The sequence below is a fragment of the Mycteria americana genome, chromosome 5 (genome assembly GCF_035582795.1).
Source record: "Mycteria americana isolate JAX WOST 10 ecotype Jacksonville Zoo and Gardens chromosome 5, USCA_MyAme_1.0, whole genome shotgun sequence".
Classification (NCBI taxonomy): domain Eukaryota; kingdom Metazoa; phylum Chordata; class Aves; order Ciconiiformes; family Ciconiidae; genus Mycteria; species Mycteria americana.
Window position 1 is genome coordinate 30,202,923 of NC_134369.1, and position 22,295 is coordinate 30,225,217.

The following is a 22,295-nucleotide window of genomic DNA, read 5'->3' on the forward strand; positions in this document are numbered from 1 at the left end:
ATCTTCTGTATCCACTCAGTTATTAATGCAGTAGCCAAGTTACCAGATGAGAAAGAATGCCTTTTTCTCCAAACTTTAGGATGCAAAGTTTTGCATCTCCATATCTGCTTTCAGAGCTGGCATTTCCACTCAGTTATATTTACATTGGTCAACTTTTCTCTCAACAAGCAAACAAAGCAATAGCAGAAAAATCCAAGGAGATTTGACTGTCTTATCCAATTTAGGATAAACTTTCATCCTCCTTATGCCCTATTAAAGGTCCATAAATCTGAATATTTGGGAATTGCTTTCTTTTCCTACTCCATTCTGTGTTAGTGTTAATGCTGTTTTTCCCCTACCAACTCTTATTCTCCATATCTCTATTTTGGTTTGTCCCACATCGGTATCTGAACAAATTATGAATAACCTGAATTTTGAGCCAGCCAAAGTTGTTTTGACCATTTGTTGGTTCTTGCAATTTTCCTCCTGAGACGAATTAGTCTGTTAATAATTATAGTATTGAGTATCCCTTGTCACCTTACATGCTGATTACTTCTGATTCTTTCCCTGCATCTTGCTCAATGGATTGCTTAGTTCCTTCATTATTATTTTTTCACTGCAGAAGTTTCCCTATGCTGTTAGTATTTGCTGGTGCACTTAAAACAAAGGGCGTTGCAGGACACCTTTTTAGCCGTGTTACAGCACTTGCTGTGGCACATTTGTTTCATTTACTTTTTCAAGGTTATTGAGTTGCTTTACAGAAGAGGCGCTTTTTTTTTTTTATGTAGACACACACACTCTGAGGGATCCACTTTTGCAGGTTATGTTAATTAAACTAACCACTGCAAATCATTAGCTAATGAGTCTGTAGGTAGTTGACACTACGTAGAAAGTAGAGCATTAGATCTTCACCAGTACTTGAGAGAACTTTGGAAACTTCATTTCTTACCAGAGTGCTTCACACTGGCACTGCAGTCGTACTAACATCTGCTCTCCTCTCTCTGTCAGCAGGCTGTATGTGGTACAGAAATAACACAAAGTGCCACCCATCTTCCCTGATCTGTAGGGGTTTTTTTTATTTTCCTTTTTAGAAGGTGCAGAAATAATCTTCAGCTGGCACCAGGGTAATATCAGCTGTTCTAGCTTTTCAGCACTAGACACTTAAAAACACTCTTGCATGGACTTGAGCATGGGATTTTAGGTATAAATGACTCTGTGAATTAGTGATTCAGAGTAATGTTTAGTAATATTCCTCTTTAGCACAGGGGACTGTGTCTTACACTTCCATTACAGTAAATAGGAATTCTAGCATTCTCAAAGGATAGTCACTGTTTCTCATTCCCAAATCTGCTCTTTCAGTTATAGGGCAGTGGCAGTTGGGGTGTGGTGTTTTTAATTTTTTTTTTATTTTTTGGGGGGGATGTTAAAAATAGGTTGCTGCCTCTTGAATCAGTAGAGGCTGTGTCTGTCAGGGTGAAAAATGAAGAAAAGTCTAGTCTATTTTTTCCCTTTTAGGCTTTTTGTACTGGGGGAAGGTTGTATGCACAGTGAATGGGACAGTACAGGTTGGAGTTCTCGCATCAGAAAGTCTCATTAATTGGAAAATTTGTGTCCTAAAATGTTTTTGTGGATGCTAAGAGCATTGGCAAGTGGCATTTTAAAAAACTTGAACAATTAGTTGCTTTAGGTCTCTTGATTTGGACTGTAGGAGACTTTGCACCTTTATTTTCTTTTGTTTGCTGGATCTAATTCCTCATTCCTTTTGACACCTGCTGCAGAGATTCTTTTCAACTGGGGAGTTCTGCAGGGTGTAGTCCTGCTGCTGTTCCTCTTGCGGATATTTGTCCCTTTCAAAAGCACCTTCTAATTCTAGTAAATGTCCAAAGCAAATGCAAACCCTGAAAACCGTTTTGCTGCTTTTCTCCCAGGGCTGCATATCAGTGCTGTTTCAAAAACTGCTACACGGACTTTTAAAAAGCGTATTTCTTGTCTGACTTTCACTAGCTCTTACTGTGTGTGGCAAGATCTGGAACACGACACTTCTTTTTCCCTTTGGCCTTTTCTCTTTAGCAGGAAAAGTTGGTATGTCAGCACTCGAGTTTCCAGGATTCCTTCTGTTATTGATCCACATCTGAATAGGCTGGAGGCCTCTGATAAAAGAACAGCAGCAGCTTTTATGTTGCTGATTTCAGGAACCCTGCTGGTTACACAGAAACCTCAGGGCGAGGTGCGGCTTTGGCCGTGAACTGCAAATGCTGCGTCTGCAGTGGGAGGAGAAATGGAAGCTTTGAGCTTGGATTTAGATTTGGTTTTGGTGAAATAGCTTGAAATGCTAACGAGCTTTGCAGAACAACCTCTGCTCTTGTGTTCCTGGTTCCTCAAGTGTGTGGGAAACAGCCACGTAATGGACTTTCTTCTCAGCCCACGTTTCTTGCTCACTGATTTTAAAAAAGCAAAACAAAAAAAATTATAAAATGCACAGCTTGCTGGAGTGGGTTAGGAATGTGCTGCTAGTGTGTTGCATAAGGAATATTTAGTTTCCTAGTGATTCCAAGGCTCTGCAAGTAATATTTTCCCCACAACTGCCTGGGAAGGAGACAAGTAGGGCTGCAATTACAGATGGGGATCTGGAATCCAGGGAGAACAGGCTTGCTACTTTTGCAAGGTCATGCAGAGAGTAAATTTCTGAATGGAGAATAAAGCACTGCAGAGGTCTGTTTCAGAACTCTAGAATCACTGATGGAGTCTCATTAGTTTCCTTGCAGTTTTAGTGCTGTATAATTACAGGTTCTCTTGTGGCCTATGAATACAATATCAGGAATTTTGTTTGCTGGGGACTCTGGAGGTCCTCCAGTTTGGCCTCCTGCTTGTTGTAGGGTTGTTATTGCCAAAATCAGACTGGGTCAGCCATGACTTTGTCTAGCTTCTGTCTTGAGACTTCCAACGATGGTTACTCTCTGGGTAACCTGTTCAGTGTTGCACTGCCCTCCTGGGGAAGAAGACTTTCCTGTGTCTGCTGTAGGACAGTAGGTGCTAGACCCTTTCTCCTCATTCCCCGAGGCCCAGGCATTTATTGTGAAACAGAATGAGAAGGTTTTGAGGAGGTACAGTTTTGTCTGATACCACCTAACATTTTTGACTTCACTGGAAAAGCTTGTGAAAGGTGAGAGTATCTTGAACTGTGATGGCACTTAAACTGGGCCTTGAGGGAAGGAGCGCAAAAGAATAGTCTGCAAATTATGCTCTTTTGCCTGCATTTCTGGGAATGAAAAAGTGAAACTTAACAGAACTCTTTGACTAACAGAAAGTTCTCATCAGGACTGTGGTGTGCTTGCTTTTGCTCTCCCAGTCCAAATTCTTAAGTTTCTCGTTCATTTGCTCAGGTGCTGACATTGATTCATTGACTCTCTGTGGTTTTGTTGATACTTTTGAGACATTGTCAAACAATGAAGAAAGGACATTAGGCTACCCATATGTGAAACTGTCAGGAGTCTTTGGTACAGTAAGTTGTATGAATTTGGAACATTAGAACCATGTGACTTATGCAAGAGAACCATTAAATCTCAGTGGCATACTCAGGATGACTAGGTGACATTGTTGGGTTTTTCTTTTCTTGGAGAATACTTTATTACATAGTATTTTTAATGTACAATTTTTTTTTCTTTTGCTGAAGGGACAATGGAGACCGATCCAGGCACCGAGCTCCCCGGAATGCCCGCATGTCTGCACCGTCGCTGGGCCGCTTTGTCCCAAGGTAAGGCTTGTACATGTAAGAATAAAAGGGTGTGGAAATCCTGGAGGTACCAGTTGCAGTACAGCTCTCTGGTGCTTTCAGATGGAAAGAGCTTCCTTTTCTTGCATAGGGCTGCTGTATTCTTGGTTTGCAATTTCTGGGGCTCCTGAAATGGCATATTAGTATGATCGGCTCATCCTGTGTCGTTTGAAGGACAACATGGTCTTAGCGCTTCTTACCTGCAGGATGGGGCTATGGTGTGAAGGCAGAATAGGAGGAGAAAAGAATCTGATCAGAGAGTCTCAGCACAATGCGCTGGTTTGAAATTAGGAAGCTATTGTGGGAGGTAAAGGATTTGCTTAATGCTGATCTTCACAGCCACATTGATCAGAGGACAATCTAATCTGTAACTTGCCTTTTGTTTGAAGCAGTGAAGTGGTTGGCTAAGCAGAGTCGTCCAGCCTTCCCTCCACTATAGTCTGCTGGAATATAGTCATGTTTCCTCAAAGTAATTGCAGTGGTTGTCCGGGGCTGTAGTATACTGGGATGTCTTTCTCCATGTAAGCTTACTCTCTTTGTTTTGCAGACGCTTCTTGCTGCCAGAGTACTTGCCTTATGCTGGGATTTTCCATGAACGGGGACAGCCTGGCTTGGCCACCCATTCCTCTGTCAACAGGGTTTTGGCAGGTAATGAGATTTCCTTGTTTACAGTAGTCATGTATATTAGTGGTATTTTTCTTGTGAATCTGAGCAGAGGAGGATTGATGAGGAAAAGTCTAATTCCAACTTTGAGCTTCTATTTAAGTTGCCTGAAACAAGAGAAAGGACTGTTGGAGTGATGTGGTGAGCTGTCATTCAAGTGCTTGGGTATTGCAGATTCCACAGTTCAAGTACGTGCATGGGAGTCTCTGCATGAATTGGGGAGGGGTGCTGTTAACAGTTCTCCCTTTGTTTAACTTCCTCCCTTATTCCTAGATGTCTCTTTCTTAACAACGTGACAGACTAATGATCAGCTTGCTGCAGGTCCTTCTAATTGAATTATAGGGTGCCTTGTTCATGTTCCGGCTGGCAAGACGCACACAAGGCGATGCGGGATTCAATTAGGATCTTTAAAAGTGCATATTAAAAAACTCAGCTGCCACCACATACAGCACACAGGCATTTGGGAGCCTTAAAGGGCAGGCGGAGGTGGGGGGAAGAGGAGTATGGCACTCTGGCAGTTCATGAATGAGATGGTTATAGATGACACATCTTGAGGGTGGGTCTTTTTTGGCTGAGTCTGAGTTGCTCTGTAATTAACCCCAGTGCAGGGGAGTCATCTTGGAGCTTGGGGGAAAACGAGGGGTGATGTATGGACAGGTAGGTTGGGATGTGGTTCTCTTCCTTCCTGTAGGTAGTCACAGGACCACCACTAAAAGGAGTGCTGAAAGGTTTCTCAAGAGCCTGCGTGACCCTTTTCCTAAGGCACAATCAACTATGCCTAAACCATTTTGGACAGGATTTGTCTAACCTGTTCTTAAGAGTCTTCATTGGAGTTTTCCCAACCATTTTGGGGTGGAACTGTTGTTGGTTTTGCATGGCTGATTTGGTATGGCCATGGTCTTGTCTTTGATAACAGATTTCTGGCATCTCCTGGACTTTTGTCTCCCTGGACATTTTGGTTTGAGTGCATGGTTCATAGACCTTGCTGTTGCAGTAATAGTAAGAGCTCAGCCAAAGGCTAGCCTCCAAAGCACCTCTGCTTTTTTTTCCTTAGGAAAGCGTGGAGCTAGCCTGTAGCTTTAGCTGACGCACATACTTTCCCGTGCTTGCTGCCTGCGTGGGCTTTGGCTGTTGGCACGTGGAAACGGCACACTGGCAGATAATTACTTGCTGCCAGGCAACACTGCAGAACTCTTGTGTGGCCCTGCTTTGCTGGAGACACCTGCCTTCAACCCTCCTCCAGCCCTCCTCACGGTTTGCCTGTTCCTTAGTGGCTGGGAAACAGCCTGGCTTTTTCTCCTTGCACATTTTAGGGAATTTGAGCCCTAAAATACACGTGCTTGCTGTTTGTTGTGTGTACGCCAAGATTAACAAAAGAAGGCAGAAGTTGTAATCATGGGACTTTCAACAAACAAGATCAATCTTTTCTGTGCTGAGCCTACTTAAGGCAAGGTTTGTTGGCTCCTACAGTCTTGTGGAACCTCACACTGGAATGGCTGGGACTCCACAGTAAAGGCTTTTATTGACTTAAGTATAAAATTAATTCTCCTAATGCAGCAGCTGCTTGTTGATATGTTGTTTTAAAATTCTGTTTATTTTAGTCTGTATCTATGCTTTCAGCTTTCAAAATGTTTTTTACGTTTGTGCTCAAAAACATGTTAATGTGTTGCAGAAACCAGGAGAGTTGAAGTTGTAAATATTAGGTGGAGGCATGAAAGATGAGAACTAGAAAATGAGGTTGCAGTTGTGGAAGAGTCAGAGAATTTCTTGTGTTTGTTACGTTAGTCAGCAGCACTGTCATTTTCAGTATTATATTTCAGAGCCATTGAAAGTTGCAGTGCTGACAGTTATGCTTTCCTTTTTAGTTAGCCTGTCCCAAAGCTTGTGGTAGTTCTTTCTTCACTATCATAGTGAAAAACTACTCAAGCTCAGAAGTACTTTAACCCTGGCCTGGTAGTTATGGGTGAGGCTGCCAGCCTTGGCTGAGGGAAAAATCAATTATCTATCTTCCTATTGACACAGGCTAATCTAAGCTTGAGTGCCTTAAATTGCTTCATCCTACTAGGTATCTAGACTCTCATTTCTGAATTATATTTAAATGCATAAATGCCAAATGTATTTCTTATGTAACCTCTACAGCATTTGAGAAAAGATGCCAAAACCCCCCCATATTCCTAACCTGACAACTTTCTAAAAACTGACAATAGACTTCTGTGGTCAAATATGAGTGAGAGCTGTTGTTTGGGAAAATACACCCAATTACACTTCTCTTCCTGTCCCCTGCTCCATTTCCTGCTGTATGTGGAGAGGAAATAAAGGAGCAGGCAGAGATCTTATGGGTGTGTGAATTACTTTGGTGTGCTGACTAAATTTCTTAATGTCAAAGCTCTTGCTGTCAAGTTCTGTCCACATTTACTTTCAGCTGTCTGCTTTATATGAACAGCTTTCAGTTGTTTAAGTATCGTTCTTATGCAACTGTTATAGACAGTAGCTCCATGATAGCGAAGACTGCCTTGTGAATAAATTCTTAGAGCAGTCTGGTTTAATGAACCACTAAAAATTACAGGTTATCTAAGCAGATGGGCTAGTCCAGTAGGTTTGGCAGAATGACTCTGACATGCCAGGCAGGGCTTAGGTCAGGACTGGAGTCCTTTGTACTAGTCAGGGACTAGTGGCCATCCCTGCGCCAGGGCACTTCCAGGCGAAGTATAGGAAAGGCGGCAGCAGATGGGTAGAGTAGGTGGGAGTTCAGGGGGAGAGCGAAGTGATACTAGTCAACATGACAGACAGAGATATCTCCATGCCAGCAGCCTAATTTGCATGTAGCACTGGAACAACAGCGAGTCCCAGTAGCACCTTCCTGCCTGACTCCTTATCTACTGGTGCAGTTTAGATCTATCAGCTGATACAATATGCTGCATCACTATGCTTTCTGCCACCAAGTAAAACACCATGTGAAAATATGTTACATCAACATTGTTACCTTTAGCGTTCAAACTTGTAATCACACCAAAAAGTGTTGGTAGTTTGACAAGTTATATTTTCCTGTAAAGTCTATGTTGATTGGCAGTAATTACACTGTCCTCCTTTAATCCTTTATTAACTGAGTCTTATATCAGCTTTTTCATTATTTTGTCTGGAATCAATGTCAGGCTGACAAGACTGACATGTCTCATCCTATTTCAACCTTTTAAAATACTGGTATAACACTAGCATATTTTTCAGTCTTTGACATTCCCCTTTTATTTCAAGACTCATCAAAAAACCTGTGAGTTCATTTGGCAGCTCTTCTAAGGCTCTTGGTAGTGTGGGCTGTAAGCTACCCTCTGGACTCTCCTCTCCTTGGTGAACTGCTGTTAAGTGATGGGGTTGTGGTTTCCAAGGAAATGTCCATACAGTGAAAGCTAGTTGAAGTGGTTGTTTGCTAAAGTGATGGTGAAAGCGGTAAATACATTTTGGCTTCTCACTCGATCTGACTGTCCAATTGCATGTGGCAATACAAGTGGAATACTGCATCTTGGGGCCATTTGAGTCTTCTAGTGTCTTGGGTTCTCTGCCATTTGCAGGCCAACAGAGTGGTGGGGTTTTTTTTGGTTTGGTTTGGTTCTGTGCTTCCCAGGAGATACCAAAGAGCTGTTTTGTGGGATGAGGTTACACCTTTTGTAATGGGAGTTAGTACGGCTGCAAAGTTCAGCAGTGTTAACATGCCTGGCTCTGGATCCAAGGAACACACAGCTCAGTATTGTGTTTACCACCTCCTACTGCTTTTTTTGTTTTTCTTTAAGCTGAATATTTCTGCCCACTGTTTTATTTGGGTTTTTTTGTTTGGTTGGTTTGGTTTTGGTGGTTTTGGTTTTTTGGTTTTGTTTTTTTTTTTAATAAATTTCTCTTTGTCTTAAGTCACATTGTGAGCAGGACACTGCTAAGTAATTTGAGGGCCAAGTCCTGGATAATTTTTGGCATCTGGTAGTAGACAGATGTACATTTTAATATCTTTTTAAAAATCAGTAAATACATTTAAAAAAAAATCCACTGCATTGCCACTGAAGTGCTTATGACCTCTTGTTCGCCTATGTGAACTTTTCCTTTAGGCTTTATAGTAATTGACTACTTCGGGATGGACAGAGAGATGAAAATGGTATAGTGGAACAAAGAAGGCTTTAGTTTCAGTTCAGTGGAAGCTCGAAGGAAGAAGAAAATCAGTTTGCCAAGGAACTTTGCAGGAGGCTTTAAAAATTGACACAGATGCCAGTTTGTTGGTGTTCCTGTTACTCAGCAGGAGACCTGCAGATGAAAGTTTACTGGTTTATGGTAGCTATGTAGCTTTGTGAAATGCTTCTGTCTCACCTCACTTCATTTTAATAGGCACCTATTCAGTTATGTGCATCTCGACAAACAAAATATTTTTTCCTTGCTTGAACACAGGTCGTGTTTGTCTGTTCTGGCTTTGCCACCAGACTTTATCTGTTTAAATGGAATCCAACACAGTTGCTCTGAGTCCTCCACCTCATGGGGAGATCCAGACTCACCATGGCTTAAGGGCTGAGTGATATAACACTCTGCATTTACAGTTTTTGAGTGATTTCATTGCTATTTCAGGGTAATAGATTCAGACCAGAGACTGAACACTTACATGTATTCAAAGAATGAGCTTGATATTACAGATTTTTCAATAGCCCACACCTGTTCAGAGTATGACCTGCTACCAGAGTAATAATGGTGCAGCTTTGGATATCTCTGCTGGGGTTGCCGAAGCTGTTTGTGGCCTTGTTACACTGCGGTAGGGCTGAGGCTATAGGTGAAGCTAAGACTCAATTGATAGCCAGCTGTTAGTTGGGATCTAGGACTTCAAAGACTAATGTTCAGCTGCTGTTTTCCCAAAATCACATAAGCTATCCCATTCTTCAAAGCTTCTCTCCCTGGGAAAATTCTAGGTCACGTGTCTTCAAGTGAATTTCTATACTTCAGCCAGAAACTTCTAACGCGCAATTGTTAGAGCATTTGAAGTTTCATCAGGATGAAAATTAGCTAAGATGGTGGATAAATGTTGTCTTTCCTCTGTGACAGGAAGATTTAGCACATCATAGTTCTCCTAATAAGAATTAGGGTGATGACCTCTCACCAGTCAGATTTCTGAACTAGACCCACTAGCTAAGGTACCTCAAGGTGCCTGTTCCCAATCTGTTGATCACTCTAGCTGTGTTAAGGGCTAATGTCCAAATATGAGCGAATGGCTCTAACCTAAGGCCAGTTAAAATGGATGTTGATGAGCCTGTGATACAGCCAATTGGTAGAGTATTGGTTGCTGCTGCAACTAGAATTAGCCCAGTAACCTTTCACTTCTGCTCTGATGATGAAAGTGATCATGATAAGAGGCTGCTCTGGTTGCCTTGGAAACCATATTGCAGGCAGTTCCTCTGGCATCACAGGTGTGATTGCCTCCCATGGCTCAAGACTCCTTGACCTAATCGTGTTCTGTCACATACAGCGTCGGTGAGCTGTGAATTCTGTTCTGAGATGCCCTCATCCTTCAAATGTGCTTGCAGTGATGCACAACTGTAGAGTAGGACTGAGATGACTTGAGAGTGCCAGAAGACCAGCAAGAGTTGATGGAAAAACTCATCCCAGTTGTCTCTGATGTACCCTTGTTTTTCCCACTGTTAGCAGGAGTGTACTTCACGTCCTCTGGCAAGGCTTTCTCTGTAGTTGCCTGAGACTGTTGGTTTGAGTCCATACCTTCAGCTGTCAGTCATTGGGTTTTTGCTGTTAGCTTGCTTCTGCCTTTTCCTCTAAGGCAACTACATGAATTTGGATTAGTGTCCTGATCTAATCCTGCTTTTCACAGTAGGCAGATCTGTAGGGCAATACAATCAATGAACACAGCTGTGTGGCTTTATGCAGTGTGTTTCTGTTATAAGTCTGTTGGGTACTGCTTAATATGAAAAGACGTAAACCTGTGAGTAACCTCATTCTCTGTGGTCTTTCTGTGATATACCTCAGTGGACACTAAATGACATAAGAGGCTTAAAATATGCCTCAAGTTCTTCTGTGACTGGAGAGCTATAGATATCCGTCACCTTCATCACAAACTTGAGAACTGTTTATAATTTCTGTGAAAGTGCAGCCTTTCATGCAGAAATGTAAGGAAGAAAAGAGGCTGTAGTGCTGAACTGCAAATGCAGGAATGATTACAGCAGGGAGTGGAAAGTGTGCCTTCATGGAACTGGTGAGAGGTATCCTCAGAGTTGTTGATTTCCTCAACGTGGTACTTAAGCTTCTGAAAGACAGCAGGATTTTGGAAGTGTAGAGAAGCCTTTAATTGTGTGACATCCTCTTATTTAAGTGTTAATTTATAAACTTGCTCCATGTGTTCTAATAACACACTTTGCAGCCCGTGAGCTTTCATGAAGCTTAGCTGCTGGACCTCCGCTCTCATCTGCCTTTGCCTCTCTCCAACTGCTGCTCTGCAAGAGCAGCTTTCGGCTATGAAAGTTTTTAACGTTGCTGCTCGATCATAGTGGAGTATCTCGCAAATAAAATCTCCTGGTAGTTTGCTGTCGTTGATGGCTTGGATGAAGGCAGAATAAAGTCATATAGTGTGAGTTAACTTTATCTTAGTATTAGATCTGTTGTTGACTTCTACTTCATAGATTCTGTGGCTGTGGCTACAGAGTTATACCACATCATGACTGTGGTCAGAAGGTGAACAAACATTCTTCAAATGAAATCCCTCTCCCAGAAGGTAGAAATCAGTTTGGTTAATGCTTCAAAAAAAAACAAATCTAGAAACCAACTGGTAATACGTAACTTCTTGTGGCTACACAGGGGTTGCATAGCTGATCTACAGATGCTACATTCTCCCCATAGTACGTCAGTCATTTTTCGCTGTATTGCAAGACACCAGTGAGTTTGTTTTTTCCGGCTCTGTGATTTAATTGGCAGTCCAGCTGCCACTTGTCTTGTGCTGTAATCTGTGTCATCCTGTAACATTGTACCTTGGCACAATGAAGGCTGAAAGGTAGTTGATGCTTTTAGCATTTAAATGACCTATAGGCCATCTCTTCTGAAATAGTAGGCTTGTGCAAATACCGCACAAAAGTTCCCAAGCTGATGGCATTGGTTTTGATGCAGATAAATGCTGCTCAGAACTAAACGGGGTTTACTTCTCCTGTCTAGCTAGACATTTCCTCAAAGTGGATGGTAGATAGTGTTGAGAGAAAGCCATTAAGAGATGCATTTATGTGATGGAAAAGGTTATGTGTGTTGTTTCCAGTTAGCCTTTCCCTCCCATCCAAAATATCAAATTCTACAGTGAGAATCTGTGTGGTTACTCACCCTCATTTTGATGACCACTCCTGCTGTACAATGTTGCATACAAAAAGCATAGACAGCTAGAAAGCGTCAGGGTACTTTGTGTGCCGGAATGGAAGAATGTTAATCTGGCTGTCTGCTTATGATGCTCTGCTCACTCCATGCCTCTGTTCACTTGCTGCTTCTACTTAGCAGCAAAGGTGCCCTGTGGGCACAAACGCTTCTCTGTTGTCAGCTGTGAAGAGATCCAGTTTGAATTCTTTGGTTGGGACATTAAGAGTGCAAAGCACTAGAGATTGAAGGGTAGAGGAAATGAACTTGCATCAGAGCCCTTGTAAGATGCTATCCCCTATTCGATTCCAGAGACTAGGGTACTCTCAAGGCTTGAGTGACTCCAAAATCAGTTTAATTTCTAAAATAAATTTGTAATAATATTTTGTATATCAATGCCTTTATATGGAAAGAGCTGCCTCTTCACACCTGAGAGCTGGAGGTGGTGCAAAAGTCTCTTAAATATTGCACAATAAAGGTGAACTGAACAGTCAAAACAGTGCTGTTAGCACTTTAAAGCCTGCTCTTGCTCAGTCCTTTTTGCCCTTGTCTTTCCTTTATGCTTTTGCAGCTCAAGCCATAGTTCATCTCAATCTGCTAAGTCTGGGAATGTGTTAATTGAGAGGGATGTGAGTCAACTGAAAATAAGAATCCACAGCTATATGCACTATGGGGGGTATTTACACTGTAATTTTTGGGGCATCTGACTTGGGAGGCTAAGCTTCCTGTATAGTTCGCAGAGAAAAGGAAGCTGCTGCTCTGATTCATCAGCTGAAGTGAGCTGAACTTAGCTGCTCTGAGTCTTCTGTGGAGCTGCCAGTCTATTTATCACTGATTGTATAGGGAGCTTTGGAAGTGTACCTTTCTGCTGTGCATACCTTAGATGCCTAAAATTAGGCAGGTTGCATCCCACCCTGACAGCTGATGGCAGAAAAGATGATTTCTAGAAGAGGAGCCTGAGCAGAAGGGATGAAATGAAAGCAGCAAAGGTGGTATAAGAAACTAGGAAAGCAGGAACTCTGAGAGGAGGAAAAGCAACAGCTGTTTGGTTTGTATGGAGAGTGTTCTTTCATGTGTGCTTTGCTTCCAGAAGTAAACACTGCTTGGCAGAGTGGTAATGCGAAGGTAGCATATAGCTTTACTGTTGATCAGTGCTGCTCACCTGCTTGCTTTATTTTCTGCATTTATCCACTGAAAAGGTGGAGTTGCTCTGCACCTCCCCCCCTCCCAGTACACAAACCCTACCGCTGTCTGCGGAGGGTAATCAAGTTTACTTAGGAGGGGCTGTACCCTTTCTCTGTTTCTGTAGCTTTCTGTTCTGGTTTTTTTTTTTTTTTGAGATTTTTTGTTTGTTTGTTTGAAAACTCATTCTGGACTGCAAGTATTATTGGATATTTTGAGGCCAGTCAGACAGTGCATGCTTAACTTGCTGCTTAAGATAAATGAGCCTTGTGTGATAGGGATTGTTTTTTCTTGTTTCCACCTGTGTAATTTGAAGCTGGTACTGCCACTGTCACTTGGTGTGCAGCACTGTTGCAAATTTAATTCTGCTAGCCAGGAGTATGGAACTTGGTTTTACCGTGTGAATTAGTGTGCCTGCTGCAGGAGCCCTTTCTCAGACCACGTCAGTGTCTCATACTCAATAAAGACTCATGTGACTTCTTCCTGTGTTATGCTCCTCAACATTTATGCTTCCTGTGTAGGACAGTGCTGTGACCTGTTTATTAATTTCTTCCCCTTCCTACTCCATGTCCCTTCTTGCTGTGTGTTGTGCATTAATGTGACAGACTGTGGACCTGTCAACAATCTGTATTTAATGGAGTAGGCAAGAAGCTCTGGTACTCAATCAGAAGCTGTGCTAGATGTGATACAAGGACACTCATGGTAGGTACACCCCTTGTTGCTACTTGGTGCTGTGTCTTTTCCACGTTTCATACTCAAAACGTGGCTACAGGACTCAGCAGGTAGGGTCTTGGTATTATGACAAACAAAACTTAGTATCTTGATTTCCTATATGTAGGAAGGTAATGCAGCAGTTTTGTTGATGCAGCGGAGCTTTTTGCAACTGTTTTGCAGCTCCTGGATGCATTTAAAATATTGTTTGTTGTGCTTCACAAGCTAACATGTTAGGTAAGCGAATGCATGAGTACTGTAATCAAGTTTTATTAGTAAGTGAATTAGCCTTATGTCTTGTAACTGGATGTTTTCTAGATCTTTCATCATGCCTTGCTCTTTTGGTTTCATGCCTCAAAATGGGTAAAAGGGGCCCACTTCGAGCATATGCGAATAAATAAGGAAGTATCTACAGGGCAGCATTGTGGGGAAAGCTCTTCAGGAAGGCAGACTTTGACCTGTTCAGGGATCTGCTTGGGGCCAATACATACTGTTTAACATCTTCATTCATCACCTGGATGATGGGTTGGAGCGCACCCTCAGCAAAACTGGGAGGAGTACATGATGAACCAGAAAGTTGTGCTGCTATTCAGAGGGTCCTTCATAGGCTGGGAATGGGCCAACAAATCTTATGAAGTTCAATGAAGAGAAATGCCAAGTTCTGCACCTGGGGAGGAATGACCCATACACCAGGATGGGCTGTGGACCTACTGGCTGGAAGGCAACTTTGCAGAAAAGGACCTGGGGGTCCTGGTGGGCAACAAGTTGAACATGAGCCAGCAAATGTGCTCTTGCAGAAAAGGTGGCCAACAGTATACTGGGTTGAATTAGGAAGAGCATTGCCAGCAGATTGAGGGAGGTGATCCTTCTCTTCAGCCCTGGTAAAGGCCACATTTGGAGTGCTGCATCCAGTTCTGGGCCCCCAGTGCAAGAAAGGCATGGACGTAACTGGAGTGAGTGCAGTGAAGGGCCACAAAGATGAGTAAGGGATTGGAGACTCCGACTTGAGGGGAGAGACTGAGAGAGCTGGGACTGTTCAGCCTGGTGAAGAGAGGGCTGGGCGGTGAATCTTGTCAATGTGTATAAATAACTGAGAGAATGAAGACAAGAGAGCCAGGCTCTTCTCAGTGGTGCCCAGTGAAAGGACAAAAGGCAATGGACACAAATTGAAATTCCATTTGAACTTAAGAAAACTTTTTTTTTTTCATTGTGAGAGTGGTCAAATGCTGGAATAGGTTGCCCAGGGAGGTTGTGGAGTCTCCATCTTTGGAGATATCCAAGTTTGACTGAAGATAGTCCCTGGTAGCCTGCTGTAATTCACCCTGCTCTGAGCAGGGGGGTGGACTAGAGCATCTCCAGAGGTCCCTTCCACCCTTGATCTTCAGTGATTCTCTGAATCATGTGAGTGCACAGGAGCAGTGACTTGATGCTTGGGTTCAGCGTAGGTGAGAATGGAGTTTGTTTTAGCTGAAGCTGTGTTAAACTCTGTATTTCAGCAGTAGGTACAGCTGCTTCTGGTTCTATATATTGGCATTGTCTGCTAAGCCTATTGTAAAACCTTGTGATGGCTGTTACTGCAGATGACTTCTGGCCCTTTCAAGGTTTGTCCGAGAGCAGATGTTACTGAAGAATGCTTTGTTACTAGCTTTCCATGAGGATACTTATTTTGTGCCAAGAGTCTCTCATTTTCAGTTCCTTTTGGTAAGCTGAACTGAAAGCTCAAAACCCCTTAGTCGCCCACCTATGTAGTGTAAATGTCCATAGAAAAAGTTGGTGTGGATTAGAGGCTATATGTTATGAGCATAATTTACAGCTTTATTTGCAAGTGAGATTAGAATGAGCGCAACTTTTCTGGTCAGAATGAGTGCAGACCACTTTGTTTTACAGGATATGCTTGATGAGGTCTGATGTGTCAGGGGATTTTTGGCTAGCATCTGGAAATGTGTCTGCACTGAGATTAGCAGTAGTTGGAAAGATCTGCGTTTACTCAAGCACGCCAGACACTGTCTGTGACCGACTGCATTTCAGGAGTTGTGGAGATGTTTGTGGTACGTTGTCCTTGGTTATGCTGCCCCATGACAGAAGTTCGTTAGAGAAATGTGTATGACTTTGTTCTCCACGTGAGAACATCCTCTTAAAGGGTTAAGAGGTCCCAAATACAGAGCCTTGAAGTGCTGATTACACTTTTACCCTTCTGTTTCCCAGAAGAGGTGACAGTGCAATTGCAGGGTTATTGTTACCAGCCCTGGTACATAGGCTTCCATATGCATTTGTGGAAGACGGTTCAAATGGGAACAGAGTGGTACTCAAAGCCTTGAATTAGGCTGAAACAATAGGGAAGATTTTGGACAGTTAAAGGAAGCAGTTTTATGGAATGACTCTGGGCCAGAGGCAAGATGTACTTCAAACAAGCCAGCGGTTAAGTACTCTTAAGAGCCTAGAGTTCAGTGTTACCGGTCTGCTGTTGGCCTTTCAAAGAACCAGGTGCTTGGGGTCTGGGGTCAATCCACTTCCATCTATAGGTAGTAAAATATGCAGTGTGACAGTGGCAATCTCAATCTGTTTATCTGGAGGGCAGATCTTTCCTGCAGTCGCTTCATTCCCAGAGATGATCCAAGCAATGGTACGTTGTGCATAAGTGAATATTATTACAGCCCAGAATGAGATTAGATACCTTGGGACAAGCAATGTGTATCACATTTGCAGTTTGTGAAGGTTTGTTTTGGGCAAAGTAGTGACTCTGAAAATGTCTTTGGGGAATTGCATGTGAACCAAGGGAACATGAATTCCTGTCATGGTGACATAGCTCTAAGACTTTATATAGGCAGGCAATATCAGGGAGTATGAAACTGCTGTTATCTTTTTATGTGGTCTTAACAACACCATTCCAGATGGTGTGCAAATCCGTGTGCGACTCTTGTGTCTGCACTTCAGAAAGGCTCAACGTAGCTGAAGGAAGAATCAGCTGAGGAAAACTTTGGCTATAGAATGACATAAGCTTAATGTACTTAGCTAATCAAAGAAGTGTAGGTAGTTGTTGTTACTTGATTGGTCTAGATATATCTATGTGAGGGAAAGAGTTCTTATAGAGCACCCTTTAATTCAGTAGACAAAAGGCATAGAAAGATGCAGAAGCTGATGTCAGACCAATTTAGACTGGAAACAAATGGCAGATGTTTGAGTGGTGGTGGTAAGGTTTCTTTATTTCTTGAAGTCCTGCTGCATAAAGTTCATCACTTACCTTATGGTAGCTAATTGCTGAAACAGGTGGGTTTTTTCTAAGACCTGGAGTGTTTAAACTAGCAAAATTGTTGCCTGGGCTCGAGGGGAAGTTTATGACCATAGTACTGGTCCCACAGTTCCTGGTACACGTACAGGAGTCTTGATGGGATGTCTTCAGCGGTCCCAGTGCAGGAGAGGTCCCACTAGCCATTTGCATCATGTCACAAGCTGTAGTCTGTTCCAGTGCCTCATGATGGAAGCGAGCACTGCATCTAAGACAGCTTGTATATTGTATTTGCTGATGCAGACTGTCCCAATAAGCCTTTCTTTGTATTGGTGGCTGGGAAGCTAAAGCTGGCTCTGAGATTCAGAAGGGCATTGGAGAAGAGATGATGATGTTCTTGAAAGTGAAGGGTACAGGCTGATTCCTTTTGTGTGCATTGTTAAAGCGATGAATTTCTAGATATCGTTATATCAGAAGGGGTAAGGCTTTGCAGAAGTGCTCATCTTTTTGTGGGCGGTGAGGGTCCCTTGGGGACCTGTCTCTTTGTGGGTGGTAAAGCTTACTTAGCCATAAAAGTATTTTCCCACAGTTTGCTGCCTCCTTTTTAAAGGGGGAAAAAAAAATATTACCCACGCTCCAGAGCACAGAGGGGAGGCAGGGATCCATGCGATCTGCTGTGCGGAGGGGTAGGAATTCTCAGTGGCCTGCCGCATTTGGCTGTCATCTTTGAAGAGAATAGTCATGATTTTTTGCTTACGTGTTTTACATGGGGGGGGGGGGAACCAACCACCGCAAAGCCAAACCCTGAGCCAGATTCACTACGCTCAATATAGAATATCTTCATAGACATTTTTATAGCCACCCTGCCATAAAGATGGAGGAAGCTCTTGCTATGGCAACATAGTTGTATGTTGTATAATGGGTCTGATAAGGATGCTGTGTACTGATCTCCAGCTCCCTTTCCCACGTAGATAGGATTGTACCATTTGATCCTTCTGCTTGCTACCCTGGAGGTTTTTTTTTTTATAATTGAGCACTAGCGTATCAATATGTTATCACTTAATGTGTACAAATCAAAGGTTGTTGCTAGCTATTAGATTCTGCAGTGATAGTTTTCCCTCCACATAGTATCACTACCTCAGCTTGCTCTGTTGGTTTTATGCTTCTGGCCTGCTGGCTTTCCTTGATTATGGGGGAAGATGTGTGGGGGAAGGTATTGTGAGGTTAGTCACAACTTGCCTGCCTCTCTGGAGTTACTTTTGACTTGTGGGTTTGTTCATCCCAGATGGGTTTACCTTACCTGTGTGGTTTACCTTAACATGAACCACATTGAGAAATCACCTGCTCTTTGTGGATGCTGGAGGAGTTTTAGAACATGCCCTTGGCAAGGGCAGAGCCTAGGGAAATAAATTTAGGCTGTGGCCTTTTCCCAGAACATAAAAGCTGCACTTGTTAGTGGTTTTGGAGTGTTAAACATGTGGAAGGTGGTAAGTGTCCTGCGTGAGAAATTCTTAAAGAAAACCAAGCAGAGGATTGAAACAGTATTTGTGCAATAGCAAACACAGGCCCTAGTCAGGATGAGAGCACTATATAAACTCATACCAGCTTTTTAACTCATTGCCTCAGAACTCAATCAGAAGTAAATGCAGACAGCAGGAGATTTTGTACACTAACAAACATAAACAGGAACCAATGGTGGAGGTGTACTTCATATATGTCTCCCCCTCCCCACCCTCTGGTTTGTTTTTTTTTTTTTTTTTTTAAATTAGTGTACCACCACCTCTGGAGTGGGGCAGAAGAGGGAATGGTCTCCAGTGTCTGCAGGAGCTCAAAGAGTTGGTTTTGAACTAAGCTGGAGCTGCAAGTCTGTGCTACTAAACGAAGCTGTATTTTGCTTTCTTGAGCAGTAGGTTGACACACTCTCCTCCTGAGCTCGGTGTGGGCTGTAATCCAGCAGCCCTGGCATGCAGGAGTTGTCATGTTTCTGAGCATCCACAATCAGCGGGAGCTGTGGCCAGCCTCTACGAATGTAATTGCTCTGGGCTCTCAAGTCCTGCTGAGTTCCCTGGTAACCTGGCTTCTGAGTCCAGTTCTTGCTGATCTGGGAACGAGGTTCACACCTCTTTCACTTGCTTCAAGCGCTGCCTGAAGCTATGTACAATTTCAGCTGTATCAAACTGCTTCAACCCACCTGTTTTTGCAGCAATGGGTGGGAAGGAGTACATAGGTGTGGCTTATGACCCATTAGATAACTTCAGAGCTGGCAGCAAGCACAGATCAGTGTGGAAGAAGTTGTGGTGATGTTCATAATTGCTCATTTGTCTCCTTCAGCATCTTTTGGGGTGGTGAGAGTGGTAGCAGTGCAAGTCATTCACAGAAGACAAGGGAGGAGTAATCCAAAAATGTTACCACCTTTGCTAAGTAAGAGATAATGATGATGATTAGACTACTAGTCCTGAGCTTTGACCAGGAAGGGGTCACTAGAAGTAGAGCAGCTTCAGTAGTATTTGTGAGATGGAAGGTAGGCTGGAGAGGATCCAAACTGGACTTGTCAGAAAAAGAAAAGTGACTGCAAGGAGTTAACATGGTGCAGTTTGAGAGCTAGAGATGAGAAGAACACGGGGGTAAATGCATTTCCCCTTCTCACCCTAGGCATCCAAACTGTGATGCAGAGTCTCTGAGGAATTTAGAGATGCAAGAAGTTAATGCATGTTTGTATTGTGAGAGGAAAGAGAAGAGCATACAAATGTGTACTGTCAAATGGCAAGGGATGGAAATTGGCACGAAATAGGGAGATGGGAAAAAAATCATAGAGGCAGGTGGAGTGCTTAGAAGGGTTGGGAAGATGCTTCTGTATGTGATGGGATGAATAGCAGGAGTGGAAGAGAAGGTTGAAAGGATGGAGGAAGTAATGTCACTTTAGACTTTAGACTGGATATCCACTTTAGACTGGATATTAGGAAATTTTTCTTCACCGAGAGGGTTATCAAGCATTGGAACAGGCTGCCCAGGGAAGTGGTTGAGTCGCCATCCCTGGAGGTATTTAAAGGACGTTTGGATGAGGTACTTGGAGACATGGTGTAGTGGTGGTTTTGGCAGTGTTAGGTTTATGGTTGGACTCGATGATCTTAAAGGTCTTTTCCAACCTATATGATTCTGTGATTCTGTGACTTTGTAATTTTCTTATAAGCAACTGAGATTCTGCACAGAGAGAAATGGAGGCTGGAGGAGGGGAGGGTTTGAGGAATGAGTCAAAGGTGGTGACGAGGCAGCTGGGATTGCAGGCGTGGGTTTCAGTTAAGCTGGAGAAACACTTTGTCTTCTTTCAAACAATTGTTCATATTAGCATTCATGGTGTGGGCATGCATGCACCCATCCATGTGATGTCTCCTGGCGTGCACACAAATTGTTTGAGGATCACACAAATTGTTTGAGGTTCTGTCTTTTGGTTCATGACAGACCAACCCAGCCAGATCTCTCTGTCTTCCCTGAGGTGCCATAGTAGAAGTAGATGAGAAAAGTTGTGTAGTGGAGGGAGTTGCTCTGGTGACAGTTTTCATTAGAGTTGTCTCGCAATAGATGGTGGAATGGGAACTGGTATCAGGGGTGGGTCAGGCTCAAAATCCGGTGGGGAGCATGACTGGGGGAAGGAGGCAAACACCCAACACACACACACACGTACACACACGTACACACCCCTATACCCCCGATATGAGGACACTGAAAAGCATGAAGGAAATCCAAAACTACTTTGACAGAGTGGAAGGGAAAGAAGACACAGGAAAAAGAGAGCTGAGGGCAGACAGATAACAAACAGTGCTTATAGACTGGAAATCATAGCGAGATGAAATGAGAGAGAAGGGCTGATAGTAAATGCTGGAAGACAATAAGTTGTGGTGGGGAGGGAGTCGGTAACAGAAAGTTTAGAGAAAGAGCTTATAGGCCACATGGAATGAACAGATTTGCAAAGATTTTGAAAGGTGAGGTGAGAAAGTGTATTGCTAAGGACTTGATTGGGTTCTCTATGTGGAAGGCACAGAAGGGGTGCAAGTGGAGTGTGTTTCTATCTTTTCCTGGCCCAGCTTGGCCGCTGAGGTTCCACAGAAGACCCCTCGATCACTAGGTACATGCATGTCTGTTGACACAGGAAACGGTGAAAGCTGAAGGTAAAGCCCTGTTGTAACTTCCCTGCTTGCAGAGAAACTTACTGTAACTGGATGTTGGTCTCCCTGCTCCTGTGATTTCAGTGAGCTACTGCCTAACTTCTGCTGTCCTCTTGTGAGGCTTGTATAAAATTGTCCTTTGGGACTGTGATTTTACACTGAGTCCTAGGACTGAGAGGCTAACCTGGAGTGCTCAGCATCTTCTAGACTGTACCTCTGCTGATTCATTGATCTGGTAGGAGCTGGACCTCTGCCTCTGCTGCTGTGAGGATGAGATCTTGGAGCCTCTCACCACAGTTTCTTTTTAGTTTGTGACCCCTACCTCCACTAAAGTATGGCCCGCGCCAAATCTCAATAGTGTATAATCTAAAATCTTATTGCAAACCAGTAAATTGTGATTGCCCTATTTTCATCGTCTGAATTTCCCTCCACTCTTGCTTATAAATGCTGTGTGGAGTAGCTGTGGTGGTTGTATTGTATAGCAGCTTCCTGGACAGGTCTGCTTAGTATCCTCTGGAAGTATTATGAGCTAATTCAAGCTGGATTAAGGTCAGGTCTGCCCTAAAAAGAAATAAAACCCATCTGAAGTATCCATCCGTTGTGCAGTGCAGGGCCTGCATGCTGAGTAGCTAGGATGTACTTCTGCTGCCTTGAGCTTAGGTCTTAGTTTTTCTGTGTGTGGCTTTGAGTTTGACTTTTAATATTTCTTAAAATAATGGGATAAAGTGTTAGTCTCTTTTCATCTTGTAGTCGCTTTTGTAATTGCAGTGGATTGGACCTGTCTGGGCTGAACTCAGCTGTGGCACTGGTTTACAGAAGTTACTGCAAGGTTATGAGCTTGGCTGAACTCCTTGATGGAGTCCTGCTGCCCTCTGGGAGCTCTGACACTGCATCATTGTTCTGAATGTCGCACTGTTACTTTCATGTTCTTACACAGTGGTCCATCAGGGTGTGGACCAGCGTGCTTCGTCAGTCCTGCTCCACATACTCTGGGATCTGGGTCACCCCTTGAGCCTGAATCTCTTCATTGGCTCTATGCAGAGATCCCTGCGGTTTCACTGAGGTGCTGGAACCTACTTTATGCATTAAAGCTAGTGGCGATAAGGAATAAGTCTTGTTTCCGTTGCTGTCACCTAGATCATGCCAAACCGCCCTCAAAACTTCCTCCATCAGAAGGTATTCAAAACATTGCAAGAGCCAAGTACTTTATTTGCTGCAGGTTTCTTTTACTTTGTTT

At 43.2% G+C, this 22,295-nt stretch overlaps 1 protein-coding gene across 5 annotated transcripts in view; it reads left to right on the top strand.

Annotated features, from left to right (window-relative positions):
• The window catches only part of AMBRA1 (autophagy and beclin 1 regulator 1), a 136,259-nt gene that overhangs the window by 52,178 nt on the left and 61,786 nt on the right, over positions 1 to 22,295 (top strand). For all 5 annotated transcript variants that reach the window (XM_075502676.1, XM_075502675.1, XM_075502679.1 and 2 more), the window contains 2 exons: positions 3,653 to 3,733; positions 4,299 to 4,399. In XM_075502676.1, the coding sequence (XP_075358791.1) occupies positions 3,653 to 3,733; positions 4,299 to 4,399 (182 nt within the window). The remainder of the gene's footprint in view (positions 1 to 3,652; positions 3,734 to 4,298; positions 4,400 to 22,295) is intronic.